The sequence below is a fragment of the Nestor notabilis genome, unplaced genomic scaffold, assembly GCF_000696875.1.
Source record: "Nestor notabilis isolate BGI_N333 unplaced genomic scaffold, ASM69687v1 scaffold7382, whole genome shotgun sequence".
Lineage (NCBI taxonomy): Eukaryota > Metazoa > Chordata > Aves > Psittaciformes > Psittacidae > Nestor > Nestor notabilis.
The window spans coordinates 6,731-20,082 of record NW_009916909.1 but is presented as its reverse complement, the minus strand read 5'-3'; the positions used below and the strand labels follow the sequence as shown (position 1 = coordinate 20,082).

Genomic DNA, 13,352 nt, shown 5'->3' with positions numbered 1-13,352 from the left:
TTCCCCTAACCATCCATTGGCTAGTATCATTAGTACCATGAAGCTGTGTTTCTCGTAAGTGGCTGTTGCTATTAGTAGGCAACTACGCTACATGGCAGGGAAAAGGTTTTAGCTGAGCTGTAGCTTTTAAGTGTTCGTTTTGCTCTTGCAGAGCCCTGTCGCAGACTGGCATTCACTGCAGTGCTTCATGGTATAACGCCTGCATGTCAGGAACAAAGTTACTTCCGTTCATTCCAAGAACAGCCAAAACTTCTGCCCAAAATGCTCTGACGCTTGTCAGTCAGACTAAACCTCTCCTAAGCTTGACGCATTAAAATTGAACCCTGTTTGGTACTTTATCCTTACCTTTCTAGCTGGATTAAATGATTTTTTTTCTCTTTAGCACCACCACCATACAGAAGTAGAGAGCATTCCTCATTACACCAGCAATGCAAAAGAAAGAAAACCCTGCCTGCCCATCTCCTTGCATTGAAATTTTAAACAGGTGGCTGGGACATCATAGATCCACATGCATTGAGACTTCTCTCGTGTACTGGTTATAGACAGTTTAACTCATGCACATACTCATGTTCATGGCATTTGTTTCTAGGTCAGCCGCCCAATGACAGAAAAAGCCCAAAATGTCCTGAAGATTGAATGTGATGAATACTGCCTGACCCTGTCCGCAAGGTACCGCCCACAAACAGCCATGGCAGAGCACGTTACATTCCAGAGCTGTCTCTCTACATTAGTCTAACCAATACCTAAGACTTAACTAGTGCCTCATTCTTTTTTAACTCAATTTCAGTCTGTGCTGTTGTGACAGACAATGGCTGAATGCTTGATTACGCCATGAAGATATTTGTTATAAACGTGAAGAAGCTCATAAACTGTAACTAATTCAACTCACCTACTGAGTAAAGACTAGCAGTTAGGTCTTCAGAACATCTTAAAGGAAAGAGAAGAAAGTCTGTTACTAAGAAGCCCGAGTGCTTTCCATTCTCTTTCACACTTTTTCCCTGTGACATTGAGAGTATGTTATATCTCCTTTTTATAAAGTTCACTTGTTACTTCATATCACTAGGGTTGCAGAACTGCTGGAGAAAACAGTTATTAGGTAATAACATGCAACAGATATAAAAGCATTTAATTGTGCTTCAATGACAAAGCCAAACTTAACCTTACTGGCAACCTCATGGGTTCCTCAAAAGGAATTTCACTAGTGAGTTTGTGTAGTACTCATACTGATTGCAACTGGGAGTCAGGATCCCTGGCCTGGGATCACAAGCTAATGCCAGAAAGAAATCGTAGGTCGGCTTCTGATTGGAATATAGCAGTGTACTGTATTTTTTCATGCTTCTAGCCCAAAATTATCATGCAAATTTACTTCGAGATATAGCAGAAAGGTGGCTGGCTTGACTTTCAGGTGTAGCTCACTACAAAAGACTAGCAGTGATACTAAAATTAGGTCTTCACTGTTTTTAAGTACTGACTTCTCCACCATCAGCCTCCAATTAAAGCATGGCTGGAATCACAGCAGACTTCCCTAAATTACACAGTGCAATAGAAAGATGGGGAGGCACTTCATTACTCAGAATCAGAATTTGGAGCTCTCAAGCTTCCCAGAGCACTTGCCACCTGTGGGCAGTGCTCAGATACCTGTCAAAGCCTTTGAATCCATTTCCTTTTACAACCAGCAAATGAGAAGATGTCTGAGATTTTCTTAGAGCTGCACACTTATCAGACCCCTCAGAATATACACAGTACTTCTGAATTACCTCCTGCCAGTTACAAAAGCAGGATATGTACAATCCTTCTGTACTGCTACACTCGCCAGAAGGAGCAGAATGACAGTGACAGCATGACAACAAAATCCCATCCCAGTCCAGTTTCTGTGCTCCATGGATGTCCCCTGCAGTCCATGAGGCTGCAGTGACAATTTGACCCTCTATTTGCTTAAGGAAGGAATACATGAGCCAACACAGATATGATAGCTCAGCACGAAAGATGCAGCCCAAAAATCACAGAAGGATCCAATGTGGCAATGGTGAATCAAGGTCTGAGCTTCTCTGAGCATCAGAGGTTAAGTAAAAATCCCTCTGAGCCTTCATGCAAGCAGTGAAACAGGTGATTAAGAACAGGCTGGTGCCAATTGAGATCATTTATCTTACTCACCAGCAGACAGATGTTATTCCCACATTTAGACGCTAATAACCTATGATTACTGCCTAGAGATGTTTAAGGGAGTGGAGAAGAGGCTAAAGGGGCCAGTTAGATATCAGACTTTTAATACCAGATTGTCCCTCTTACCGGCCTTTCCCAAAGAGGTTTTAATTTACAGCACTACATTGGCCATGATTTCCTTTGGGTTTTTTTTAATCATATCTTCATTCTCAAGTGAAGAGAATTTCCAAAAAGGAATCAGCAAGAGAAAGGTTAAAGCCAAAACTTCTTTTAGTGTTTTCCAGGCTGCAAACATAATTTGCCTGAAAGGTAGAGACTAAGAAATCTTCAGATCTAAGAAATCTTCAGATTTCTTAGAAAGGCTAATTTGACAGGACTTTTGGTAGTAAAGTGGACTGACTAGTAGTATGACTCTTGCCAGAGATGATCTCCTGTAACCTAGGCCCCTGGCTTTCAGAGGTTAGCCTATATGCAGTAGTTACACTGGCTCAGAGTTTCTGCCACAGGCTTCTTGACATTTACAACGACTGGTGTTTTTCAGACAAGGGCTTATGCTCACAGTGCAGAGGGATGCTGACTCAGAGATCCTTGATAAAATCTGGCATTTCCTCTCTTTTTATGTCACACCTCCCCACCCCCATTTTTTTTTTTAAGACCACAACAGACAAATTGTTCTCAGATGTCTGGTTTGGTGCCTTCATGAGGACAGTGTGAGGAAATCACAGCTGAACGGCAGCTGGCAATTATGCCACTGATCATTTTTATAACAAAGTCTAGTAGGTAGCTTTAACGTGAGCAGCTGGCATGGCTTAGGTGGGGAGATCATGCTGAGCTGCATTCCCTCTGGGACTGATGCTGGGAACAGCTAGAGCTATGCACAGTGTCAGAAGGACAGAAAGCACGCAGTTTGAAGTCACAGCAAGAAAACCAGCTAATGCAGGCAGGACATCTTATGGCTGTAACAGAACAAAAGCATCTGGGAAGTAACAAGCACCGTAAGAGCCCTGCTGGTTTTTTGGGACAGCTGGACTGGTAGAGAAGTACAACGTGCTCACTTGTTTTGCCTTGTGCAAAGGGGGCATCTAGGGGCCAGTCTGGAGAACTACTGGCCTCCATGCAGAACTTCCTTCCCAAATTGTTGTCCTGGCCTCTTGATAGGAGACTGGAGATTGTCTCTGATGGAGCTAGAGGAAAATGAAAGCATCCACATCTCCACCATGGGTGACAGATTCCTGCATTTCCCAACATGCAGAGCGTCCTACTGTAGAGATGACCATAAACATGCTTACTTTGAGCAACCCATGCCAACAGTACATGCACTAGAGTGCCTAAAAGCTAGAGCAGACATGGCAAAAAAAGGACATTTCATATCACCCTATGTGATCCAGGGTTGAGCAGCTTATAGTAAAGTCAGAGACTACTCGGGAAAAAAACCTGTGCATTTAGTTCCTTCTCAGTGACAGTCCTAACCATGGGTCTGCACTAATCATTCCACTGAATATATCCCACAGTCAATTTTATTCCTGGTCAGAAAATGGCCAGTTAAATGCAGTAGTGGGGAAAAAACAAACATTCATAAAATGAAACTTTTCTCCTCTGATCGAGAAACTCCCTGTTTCACTCCCTGCTGTGCATGGCACTGACTGGTCTGCTGTATTTCATTCCACAGCTCTTGCTCGGAAAGGGATGACTGGTACAGCTGCATCAGCAGACACATCCCAGATGACTACAAAGCTCACAACACTTCCACTTTTCACAGCAGCGTGGAGGTAAAAGGAGGCCAAGTCTTTCAATGCTGGAAAGGGGAAGAGGGATGAGAGAGAAAGAGAGGGAAAAGGAGAAGGGTTATAAAATGCAGAGTTCTTAGTGGCAAGATGTTCTTAATAATTTCATTTAAACCAGTATGCCAAACTTAAACAATGCTCATGGGTCACCAGTGAAATGTTAATCACACTCTATACTCTGTGGTCTTTGCTTAAATAGGAATTCTGGAGGAAGATTATTTTGTCCTAAAGGGTAACTATTTTGGATGAACTAAAAATAGCTATAAACTTCGTAAATTTTAAGAAAACAAACCTACCCATTAGTTCCACTAACATCATACACACAGTAGCCACCGCCAGCGCAAAACGCACCAGCAACAGTCTAATTGCACCAGCACAATTCATATATATGATTGATATGTCATCAATTTCAGTCGTACTACTCCCAGTTCAGTATACTAAGAATGCATCTGACAAATAGTGAAAATGCTATTTTAGGTTATGTAGAGTCCCAGTTTTACTAAAATGCTATTTTAGGTTATGTAGAACCTCAGTTTTACTAAAATGCTATTTTAGGTTATGTAGAACCCCAGTTTTACTAAATAAAACTGAGGAAAAAAGAGTGCTGATGAGACCACAGCTGGAGTGCTGCATCCAGTGGTGGGCTTCTCAGTACAAGAGAGACATGGAAACCTTGGAAAGAGTCCAACTAAGAGCCAGAAAGATGATTAAGGGAATGAAGCATCTCTTCATTAGCCATCTTGAGGAAAGGTTGACAGAGCTGGGACTGTTCAGCCTAGAGAAGGGAAAGCTCAGGGGGATCACATCAATGTGTATAAATACCTGAAGGGAGGCTACAAAAAAGATGGATTCAGGCTTTTCTCAGTGGTGCCCAGTGACAGGGCTAGAGGCAATGGGCACAAAGTGAAACACAGGAGGTTCCCTCAAACATCAGGAAACACTTTTTCACTCCAAAGGTGACTGAGGATTGGCACAGGTTGCCCAGGGAGATTGTGGAGTCTCCATCCTTGGAAATATTCAAAAGTTGCTAGATATGGTCCCGGCCAACTGGCTCTAGGTGGCCCTGCCTGAACAGGGGCTTGGACTAGATGGCCTTCAGAGGCCTTTTTTGACTGAAACCTATAATGCTTTTTATGGATATTTCTTCAAAAGCTGCTAATAAGAAGGTGGCTTTAACTCACGTTCTTACCTGCAATTTGTATAAACAATGAATCAGATCCTTGCCTGATGTGGAAGAGTGTCAGTGCCTGGGCAATAATATATCTATGTGGATTTTTACCTGTTGTGACTCTGGCTATACAACACCATGTACTGACTGGCCACAGTCTTTCAGTGCTGAAGCAGCTCTTTCTCGCTTACAAGATGCATTAGGAATTAGAAAATTTAGGGATCTTAGCAGGTAAAGGTAGACAAAAATGAGAGAATTGTACGTGACAGAGCAGGGCTGACTGTGTGGACGTTGTAAGTGCAGATGCTTCACTTGTTCTTCTTTGATTTTAAGCTAAGGGAAAGGCTTGGAATACCCTTGGGTGAGAGGCCTCCCACTCTGGTACCTGTATCCCATGTCATGATGTGCATGAACTGTGGCTGTGACTTTACCCTCACTTTGAGACGACATCATTGCCATGCATGTGGGAAGGTAAGAGCTGTACGAGCTTCTCAAGGAGGCTTTATGCACACCTCCGGTCCACTGGCTGCCACTCTGTAACTGCTGCAAACTTGTAGCAGCATCAAGACCAGAATTTGCCTTCTCACAGAACTTGCTAGTGTTTTGGTAAATTAGGTTTCCAATGACTTTGGTAGGAACAAAAGTAACCTTCCCTTGAGGGTCAAATTAACCCCCAAAGGCCAGTAGTTGAAGGCTGCCGAGTCCAGCGATTTTATCTGATACATAGCTAGCTCTAGAGACAGTGAAGCAACAGACTAAAAATACAGGCTACGTTCTGGACCAGAGTAGTAGCACAACTAGTCCATGTCCTGTCCCTAATAACAGCTGGTAAAATTCTCTTCCAAGAAGAGTGAAAAAACTCAGCAGCAGAGCATGGTTTGATCAGTGACCAAAGGGAAAGTTTCCTCTGTGCTCCTTTAAAGAGCTGCTGCCTTTTGCCCTAAAGCCAAGAGGATCAATAAGCTTTCTTGGTTTTGTCCCTTTATCTCTGACTCTTAGAGATTTGTTCCTACGCATAAACCTGCAGTCCTGTTTTAAGCCATGGCTGTGTTTTTGACTCGGGTATATTTTATTTTTATTTTATCAAACAGCCAGTGATTTTTGCTAGTACAAAAAGGTATTTACTTAATCTTTTTCTAATTCCACAGAGAAAAATCAGCTTGTACCTTCCCAGGGATAGCAGGAACGTGCAAGCTTGCTTAAAACCACCAATGTTATTAACAAACCTATGAAAACAAAAGTAATATTAAAATGGTCTTTCCATGATTCACTAGTAAGAAAGGTGTAAATTCCTGGGAAGATGTGTACAGCAGTGATGTGCAACCAAATACAGTGATCAATTCTGCTTGGTTTATAACAGCATACATCTTCAGCAATCACATTTCAGTCAATAGACTTACCCTGATTGCCACATTTTTAGGAGAGAGTCGTATTTGATCCCCTATAGAACTTCATCTCCCAACCAGATAAGTGGATTTGTTTTCTATCTGCATATATATCCATTTAAATTATATTTATGTGCATCTCTCCTTGCTGGAACAGATTGTATGTCGAAATTGTTCAAGAAACAAGTACCCTATGAAGTACCTCAAAGATCAAGCAGCCAAAGTCTGTGATAGCTGCTATGTGGAACTTAAGAAAAGAGGTAAGACTCCTTCATTCTTGGCAAAACTGACACAATTTCCTGCCTGTATAATGGAGAGGCTTCTGGATCTGCCTAACATGTTCTGTTCAAGCACAAAGCATGTGTATTGAGGTCCCAGGAGTGCCAGGCTGTATGACAGCTAAAACTGTTTTAGCAAGGCAGGTTCTCCGAGGGCCTCTGATGAACCAGAATAACAATAAAAACCATGTACTATTAGGAGCTGCTGAGGACACAGAGTTTGTCTAGTTTGGAGAACAGGAGGCTGAAGGGTGACCTCATTGCTCTGCATAGCTTCCTGAGGAGAAGTAGAGACAGAGGTGCTGATCTCTCCTCCCTGGTATCCAGTGACAGAACACACACAAATGATTTAAAGCTTTGTCAGGAGAGATCCTGACTTGACATGTGGAAACATTTCTTTACCCAGAGGGTGGTCAAACACTGGCACAAGCTTTCTAGAGAGGTGGTCAATGCACCATGCCTGTCAATGTTTATGAAGCATTTGGACAATGCCCTTAATAACACACTTTAACTTTTGGGCAGCCCTGTGGTTCCTTTCAACTGAACTGTTCTATTCTGTGATGTAATTATAGGTGATAGCTTTTCTCCATAATTTCTAATGAATTATCCATTTAAATAAAACAATGACTTTACAGTTGCTTGCAGTCCTCATCCATGTTGTAGCTTTTATAAAAAGAAGTGCTGAGGTAAAGTGCACAGTAACTAAGAGCTTTCCACATGGGGAGGTACTCTGTCTGGAGATGTGTCGTGGTTTCGGCATGAATTCAAAGCAGAAGAGTTACTGCCTAACTGGAACTCTGTATTATTGTCCTAGTATGTAAGTCCCTTCTCCAATTTAAATACACATCCAAATCAAAGATAAAGGGGGAGTACGGGTTACATATATATGAACAGAGAACAAACAGGAAATAACATTCTTGCACAGCTATTCATGTAGACAGTCTCTAAAAGTAGGCACATTATATTGGCAAGGATAAAAAGGTGGAGGAGACAGATGAACTTGTTTATCATGATTTAAGAAATTCACCACTAGCCAAGCAAACATATGAACAGATATTGTCACAACAGCCAAAAAAGCATCCCCGAGCCACTGTGTGTCCAAGAAGTGACAAGTCAGATTTGTGCTAAAACAACGCTATGCTTTACTAAGAGCTTCCAAATAGCGTGCGTTGCCAGAAGTGAGATCATGAAGATAGGAACTCGGAGAAGTGGGGTTAATGGAGATTGACGGAATAGCTCTCTCCCATGCAGAACTCAGAGGCAATAGCTCATATAGAAAGAACGTCCCACTAGTGAATCTATGCTGCAAAAGTCTTGCAGAACAGAGATAGATGGAAAAGCCATTTGCTTAAAGCAGATTTTAAATTAGAAGGAAAAAAAAAAAAAAAGCTGTGTTTTATGCTTTGTCAGCTTTCTTGCAGGCTTCTCTCAAGTAGCTGCAGATTATTACCATTAACCTAGGGTGGTAAAAAATCTGCCCAGATAATCAGACTTAAAGGGATGATTTGAAAGAAAAGCTAAGATAAAAACTAGCTATGGAGTAAACATTGCATTTTCCTTAGTCATTTGCATTAGCTTGTGCCTCTTAGCCCTAATCTGATATGTACCAATTCATCCATTTCCCCCTTCCCTTTCTGAATTTTCTTAACCTTGCAGAGCGGCCACTAAGTGTGAGCTTCCCTCCAACTTCATCCAAGTGTTCAAGCAGTGCCTTCTCCTCTGTCTTCCACAATATTCATTATTCATCTTTTAAGAAACAGAAGAAAATCCCTTCGGCTCTTATGGAGGTAGGACCAGGCAGCCTGACAAAGGCAAAGAACTGTAGAAAACTCTGTGCTCGCAGTTCAGCAGCTTTGTCCATAATTTATTCTGTGTGCAGTGGTCTCAGCCCATACCCTAGTCTGCAATTACTTTTTTTCTGTTTTTCACAGTAGTGTTTCCCCAGCTATTCAGGAACAAGGTGCCAATCACATTGATGTAGTCTAGGTAGCTATCAGCAGGTATTTGTTGTATTAAACAGAAGAGGGTGCAAATATCTTGCTGAAGTCATTATACAGCCCAGGCACTGGAATTTCTTGAGGTTTGTTTGTGCTCAGGTGAAACTGAGCCAGGGATACAAGCATGTAATACAGACACACTAATGGAATACTGAAAGAAAGGGCTTTAAAGAATTGCCTATTTCCAAGGAGGCAGCATGTGTTTAGCAGTAGGAACTGGCTCACAATGGCATCACCCCGTAACTTTTTCCAGCTTGCTTTACCCAGGTCCTGGAACATTTCTGTTCTGCTGCTAAACACGTTTCCTGATTTCTCCTGCTCTGCTCCAGTCTTCTCTTCTGTCAGTGCTACAACAGCTGGTTTTTAGTCTCTGCCCATTGTTTCTAAATCCAATGCTATTGCAGTTTACTACTTTAACTAACAACGTACACTGCACTCTGTGTGTGTGTATGGTCCCATCTACTCAAAATCAGGATCTTTAAGAACATTAAGTGCTTAGATCTCACTTCTGAGAGAGGGGTAACTCTTCTCAGAAATATTATTTCACAAATGAAACCAAGTCATAGTCAAGCGATTAACGTAAACTGATATAAACCCATTGCAATGTCCTAGATAAGCTCACATCTTAGAAAGTGTTCAGCTACAAGACTGTAACCCCCTTTTGGAAGCAGGCACTTTCACTACAACAACAACAAAAACAAAACAAAACAACCAAAAACCAACAAAACAACCAGAACTAAGAAAGGGGACAAGTTTGGCTCCTCGAAACACAGCTGTAAACTTGCTGACCTCAATAGAAACTTGACTGCATATTTTCCATCAGTTACCAAGGAGTAAGTTTAACCAGAAATCTTCAGTTAAAAAGATCTGTAATACCATGCTTGCATCATTTCTGTCTCAGTATTTCTAATGGTCTACTTATGGTTTAACAGACATAGACCTGGCTATCTGGTGTGAGGCAAACACTCATAATTGGGAGGGGAAAAGCTTTTGCTGTTATAAATCCTGATTTCTCCTATGCTGCTCCAGGTGGCAGCCTCAGGAGAGGGAGCTACCATCAGCGGTTACCTCAGCAGATCTAAGAGAGGCAAAAGACACTGGAAGAAACGCTGGTTTGTTATCAAAGGCAAAGTCCTCTACACCTACATAGCAAATGAGGTACTGTGCAATCTGACTTGAAATAGTTTCCTGTGTTCTCTTCTTTACTCCCTACAGGCAGCACAAATAAATGTGAAAGGTATAAATGGCAGTTGCCACAACTACGTGCCTTCTGAGCTAACGGACTGAGTCCGCAGGGAGCCGTCCTCAGCTCTAGCTGGACCTCGGCAGCCTTCCTCACAAACTGCTCTTCATGATTTGACTTCTTGCTACTTATGCTACTATAAACTGTGAACCTTAGTCTACATATTTACACCTAAAGACTTCAAGGTCCTTCGGCATTCTCTGGTTACTTGGTAACTCCCACATATTTTGAAAATAGATGGTGCTATGATCCATTTCTGGTGGGGAGGAGAATCTTGTAGTTCTGCAACTGAAAATGGAACACATTTGTCCTAATAGTACCAGCAGGGAAAGACAGAAGCAGTCTGCAGAGGTGAGAATAATGCCTTGTGCATTGACCTGTAAGCTCCTCCTCACAGCTAATGAGGCTGGATATCAACAAGGTCATTTTTATGTATTTTGTCTCTTCCCAGTCCCTTTTCTTACTTTAATTTCTTCTTCTTTGTGAATAGCTGCTAAACAAATAAACTTCAAGCAAGTATGATATAGAGTCTGATGATAACTGATAGATTTCATAAACAGAAACATAAAAAAAATCATTGTGCTCAACAAAGGACACAGAATGCAAGAACTGTTACAGTAGCAATATTTGGTACTTTAAGCCTTCAAAACACTTTGCAAACATTATTTACCTAAACTTCCATCACCACTGTGACAGTTGCATGAAGCAACATTATCCCCTTTAAAGAGATGAGGAGACTGAGGCACTAAAGAGTTAATGATGCGGCCAGCAATTCAGGCCATTAGCACAAATCCTGTATCCGATTCATTTCTTTTACCTCTGCTAACCTTAAGAGTGATAATTTCTGGTTCAACAATAGGCAAAAAGCAATAGATGGCTCGTTACACTTTATATTCCCAGTTTGCAATTTAGCTTCTAAAAGCAAAGGCAAAGGCAACATACACATAAAGAAGACATTACCCAAACACAGTGACCAAACCTGCAGCTGTCAGTAACAGCTAGACTGCAGTTCAATTACGTATTATTGTTTTCTTTATCCTGTACAAAGCAGTGTCTGGCAAGCAAAATTAATGGATGTTTCTTGGGAGTAAGTTCATTGCATTACCAGAAATTTCAAAGCAGCATTTTGGAAAGCAAGTGTGCTGAGACAGTGCAGATCTCCAAAAGAGTTGACAGTGCTATGAAAGGAAATGACAAGGTACCAAAAAGACTATTACTTACAGTAAAAATGGTTGAAAGGAACCTAACTGCATGCGGGTTTCAAACTGTCAGAACTGGTGCTGTACTGTCCCATACTCTCAGTAACCTCTAGTTCGCCTCCTGGACCATTATGTCAAAGTAATTAAAGTAATGGCTAATTTGGCCTTCATGGTCGTGTGAATGATCACAAAGAACTGAACTTTCAGAGGTGGCATATGAGTTCAGGACCAAGACTAGATAAACATGTGCAGTACAGACACACTGCTCCTGGTTAGGTAAGAGCCGCAAGTCCAGCAGAAAATTCCACTACTGGGTTTGCAGCCCTGCCAGAGAGGGGCTGTATCCTTATTTGGTTTTCAGAAAGAGCCTTCAAACTATTACAAGCCTCCTCTGAATTTTGGTTCACTTCCTGTTTGCTTTCAGGACAAAGTTGCCACAGAAAGTTTGCCTTTGTTGGGTTTCACCATCACCCCAGAAAAGGAGGAAGGAAGCATGGATACAGTTTTCCATCTCTACCACAAGCACACTCTCTTTTACAGCTTCCGAGCAGAGGATAACAATTCAGCACAGAGGTACGGGGGTAGACTTCCACACTAGCCAGTGCACAGGTTCAGAAGCTTACTATGTAGGGCTCTTCCCTCTCCTTCACTTCAGAATGCTTTCATAACAGAGGAAACAAACAGCTTTCAGAGCGCTGATTAAGCCCATCACATGTGACTGGCCTGAGTGACATTAAAAACCTACTTGGCGTTTTTCACTTCCTTCAGGAAGGAGAATTTGGTCCTTGATATAGGTAAAGAGGAGGCTTAGTCTCAAGAGTCATGCCTAGAAGTCTGCCAAATATGGTTACTTACATAAACTTCCCTATGTGTTCTATTTATCCACCTCTTAGTTTCCTCATCAACACATAATGGCTTAGATTTCCCATTCTAATGTTACTGCTTCCACATAATAAAAGTTATTATGACATTAATAAAATATTGTAACAGTAATAAAAATACTAGCACAGGGACACACGGGGAAGGAAATGAGTGTTTATGAGAGGGGTTTTTGTTTTTAAACATACTTCTGTGGTTTCATCTTTCCTATTCTAAGACAGCACTTGTACTATCTTCGTGATTTTACAATAAATTACCGGACTGTAAAATCTATTTCATAATAAATTACTGGGACAAGAGTCCCAGTACCCAGTTCCCTGCTTTAATCAAAAAACTATAGATCCTCATTAGAGCTGGGACAGGAGATACAGTTCTCTTCAGGCTTTACGTTCTTAAAGTACTTATTTTTCTTAAAATATGTGTTTTCTCTGTAATGCATATAATTTTATATGTGCCACTTTTTCTTTCCTGCCCTTTTTAGGTGGATTGAAGCCATGGAAGAAGCATCCATATTATAGCAGCTATCACCAAATGAACTTGGAATAAATTCTCAGATTTCTATACATTTCCAGCAAACCTCTCTGTCTTACAAAACTGAACAGTGTATTTCAGGCAAACTGGCTATGTACACTGGATATGAACTGTTTCCACATTGCTCCTTTTGCTTCCTCCTTCTTACATCCACATAGATAATGTTTATGGAGATCTTTATGTCTGTGCAAGTTCAACCTGTACTATAAGCTTCTTCTCCAATCCCATAGGAAACTAAGTCTAACATCAAGACAAGAAAATACATGGAAATACTGACTACAGTAAGTAACAGGCTTAGTTTTACTCACTCTAGAGCACTGTCATATTTCATTGGGTTGATTTTGATGTCTATCATGAAATAAGAGACAATGTAGTAAACAACAAATGCTCATTTAAAGCACTTTATTTTTACTGAACTACAACTTCAGTTTCTCATATTTCGAAGGAGTTCATCCAGTAACAACTGCCAGTGTGCAATTATGCCCAGTGTATGCTAAACTGCTTCCACAGAAAATGACCACCACATTCAATTGACCTGGTCTATCAACACTTCACTGGCAACAACCCAGGATAATCACTTACCATCAATTTACGATTTTACAAAGATCACTGATACTTTCTGTCGAAGGGTTTAATTTCACACCACTGCAGTACTTTGAAATGCACTCTAGTAGCTCTACAAATCCATACATAGAATTATATCACTTCTTCCTAGATATTGCATC

At 41.2% G+C, this 13,352-nt stretch overlaps 1 protein-coding gene across 1 annotated transcript in view; it reads left to right on the top strand.

The window, feature by feature from the left end:
- The window catches only part of FGD5 (FYVE, RhoGEF and PH domain containing 5), a 77,949-nt gene extending 65,335 nt beyond the window's left edge, over nucleotides 1-12,614 (top strand). The window contains exons 14-21 of the mRNA XM_010024816.1: nucleotides 590-669; nucleotides 3,833-3,932; nucleotides 5,449-5,586; nucleotides 6,658-6,760; nucleotides 8,435-8,565; nucleotides 9,805-9,933; nucleotides 11,642-11,790; nucleotides 12,578-12,614. Of these exons, the coding sequence (XP_010023118.1) occupies nucleotides 590-669; nucleotides 3,833-3,932; nucleotides 5,449-5,586; nucleotides 6,658-6,760; nucleotides 8,435-8,565; nucleotides 9,805-9,933; nucleotides 11,642-11,790; nucleotides 12,578-12,614 (867 nt within the window). The remainder of the gene's footprint in view (nucleotides 1-589; nucleotides 670-3,832; nucleotides 3,933-5,448; nucleotides 5,587-6,657; nucleotides 6,761-8,434; nucleotides 8,566-9,804; nucleotides 9,934-11,641; nucleotides 11,791-12,577) is intronic.
- Nucleotides 12,615-13,352: the final 738 nt, after the last annotated feature.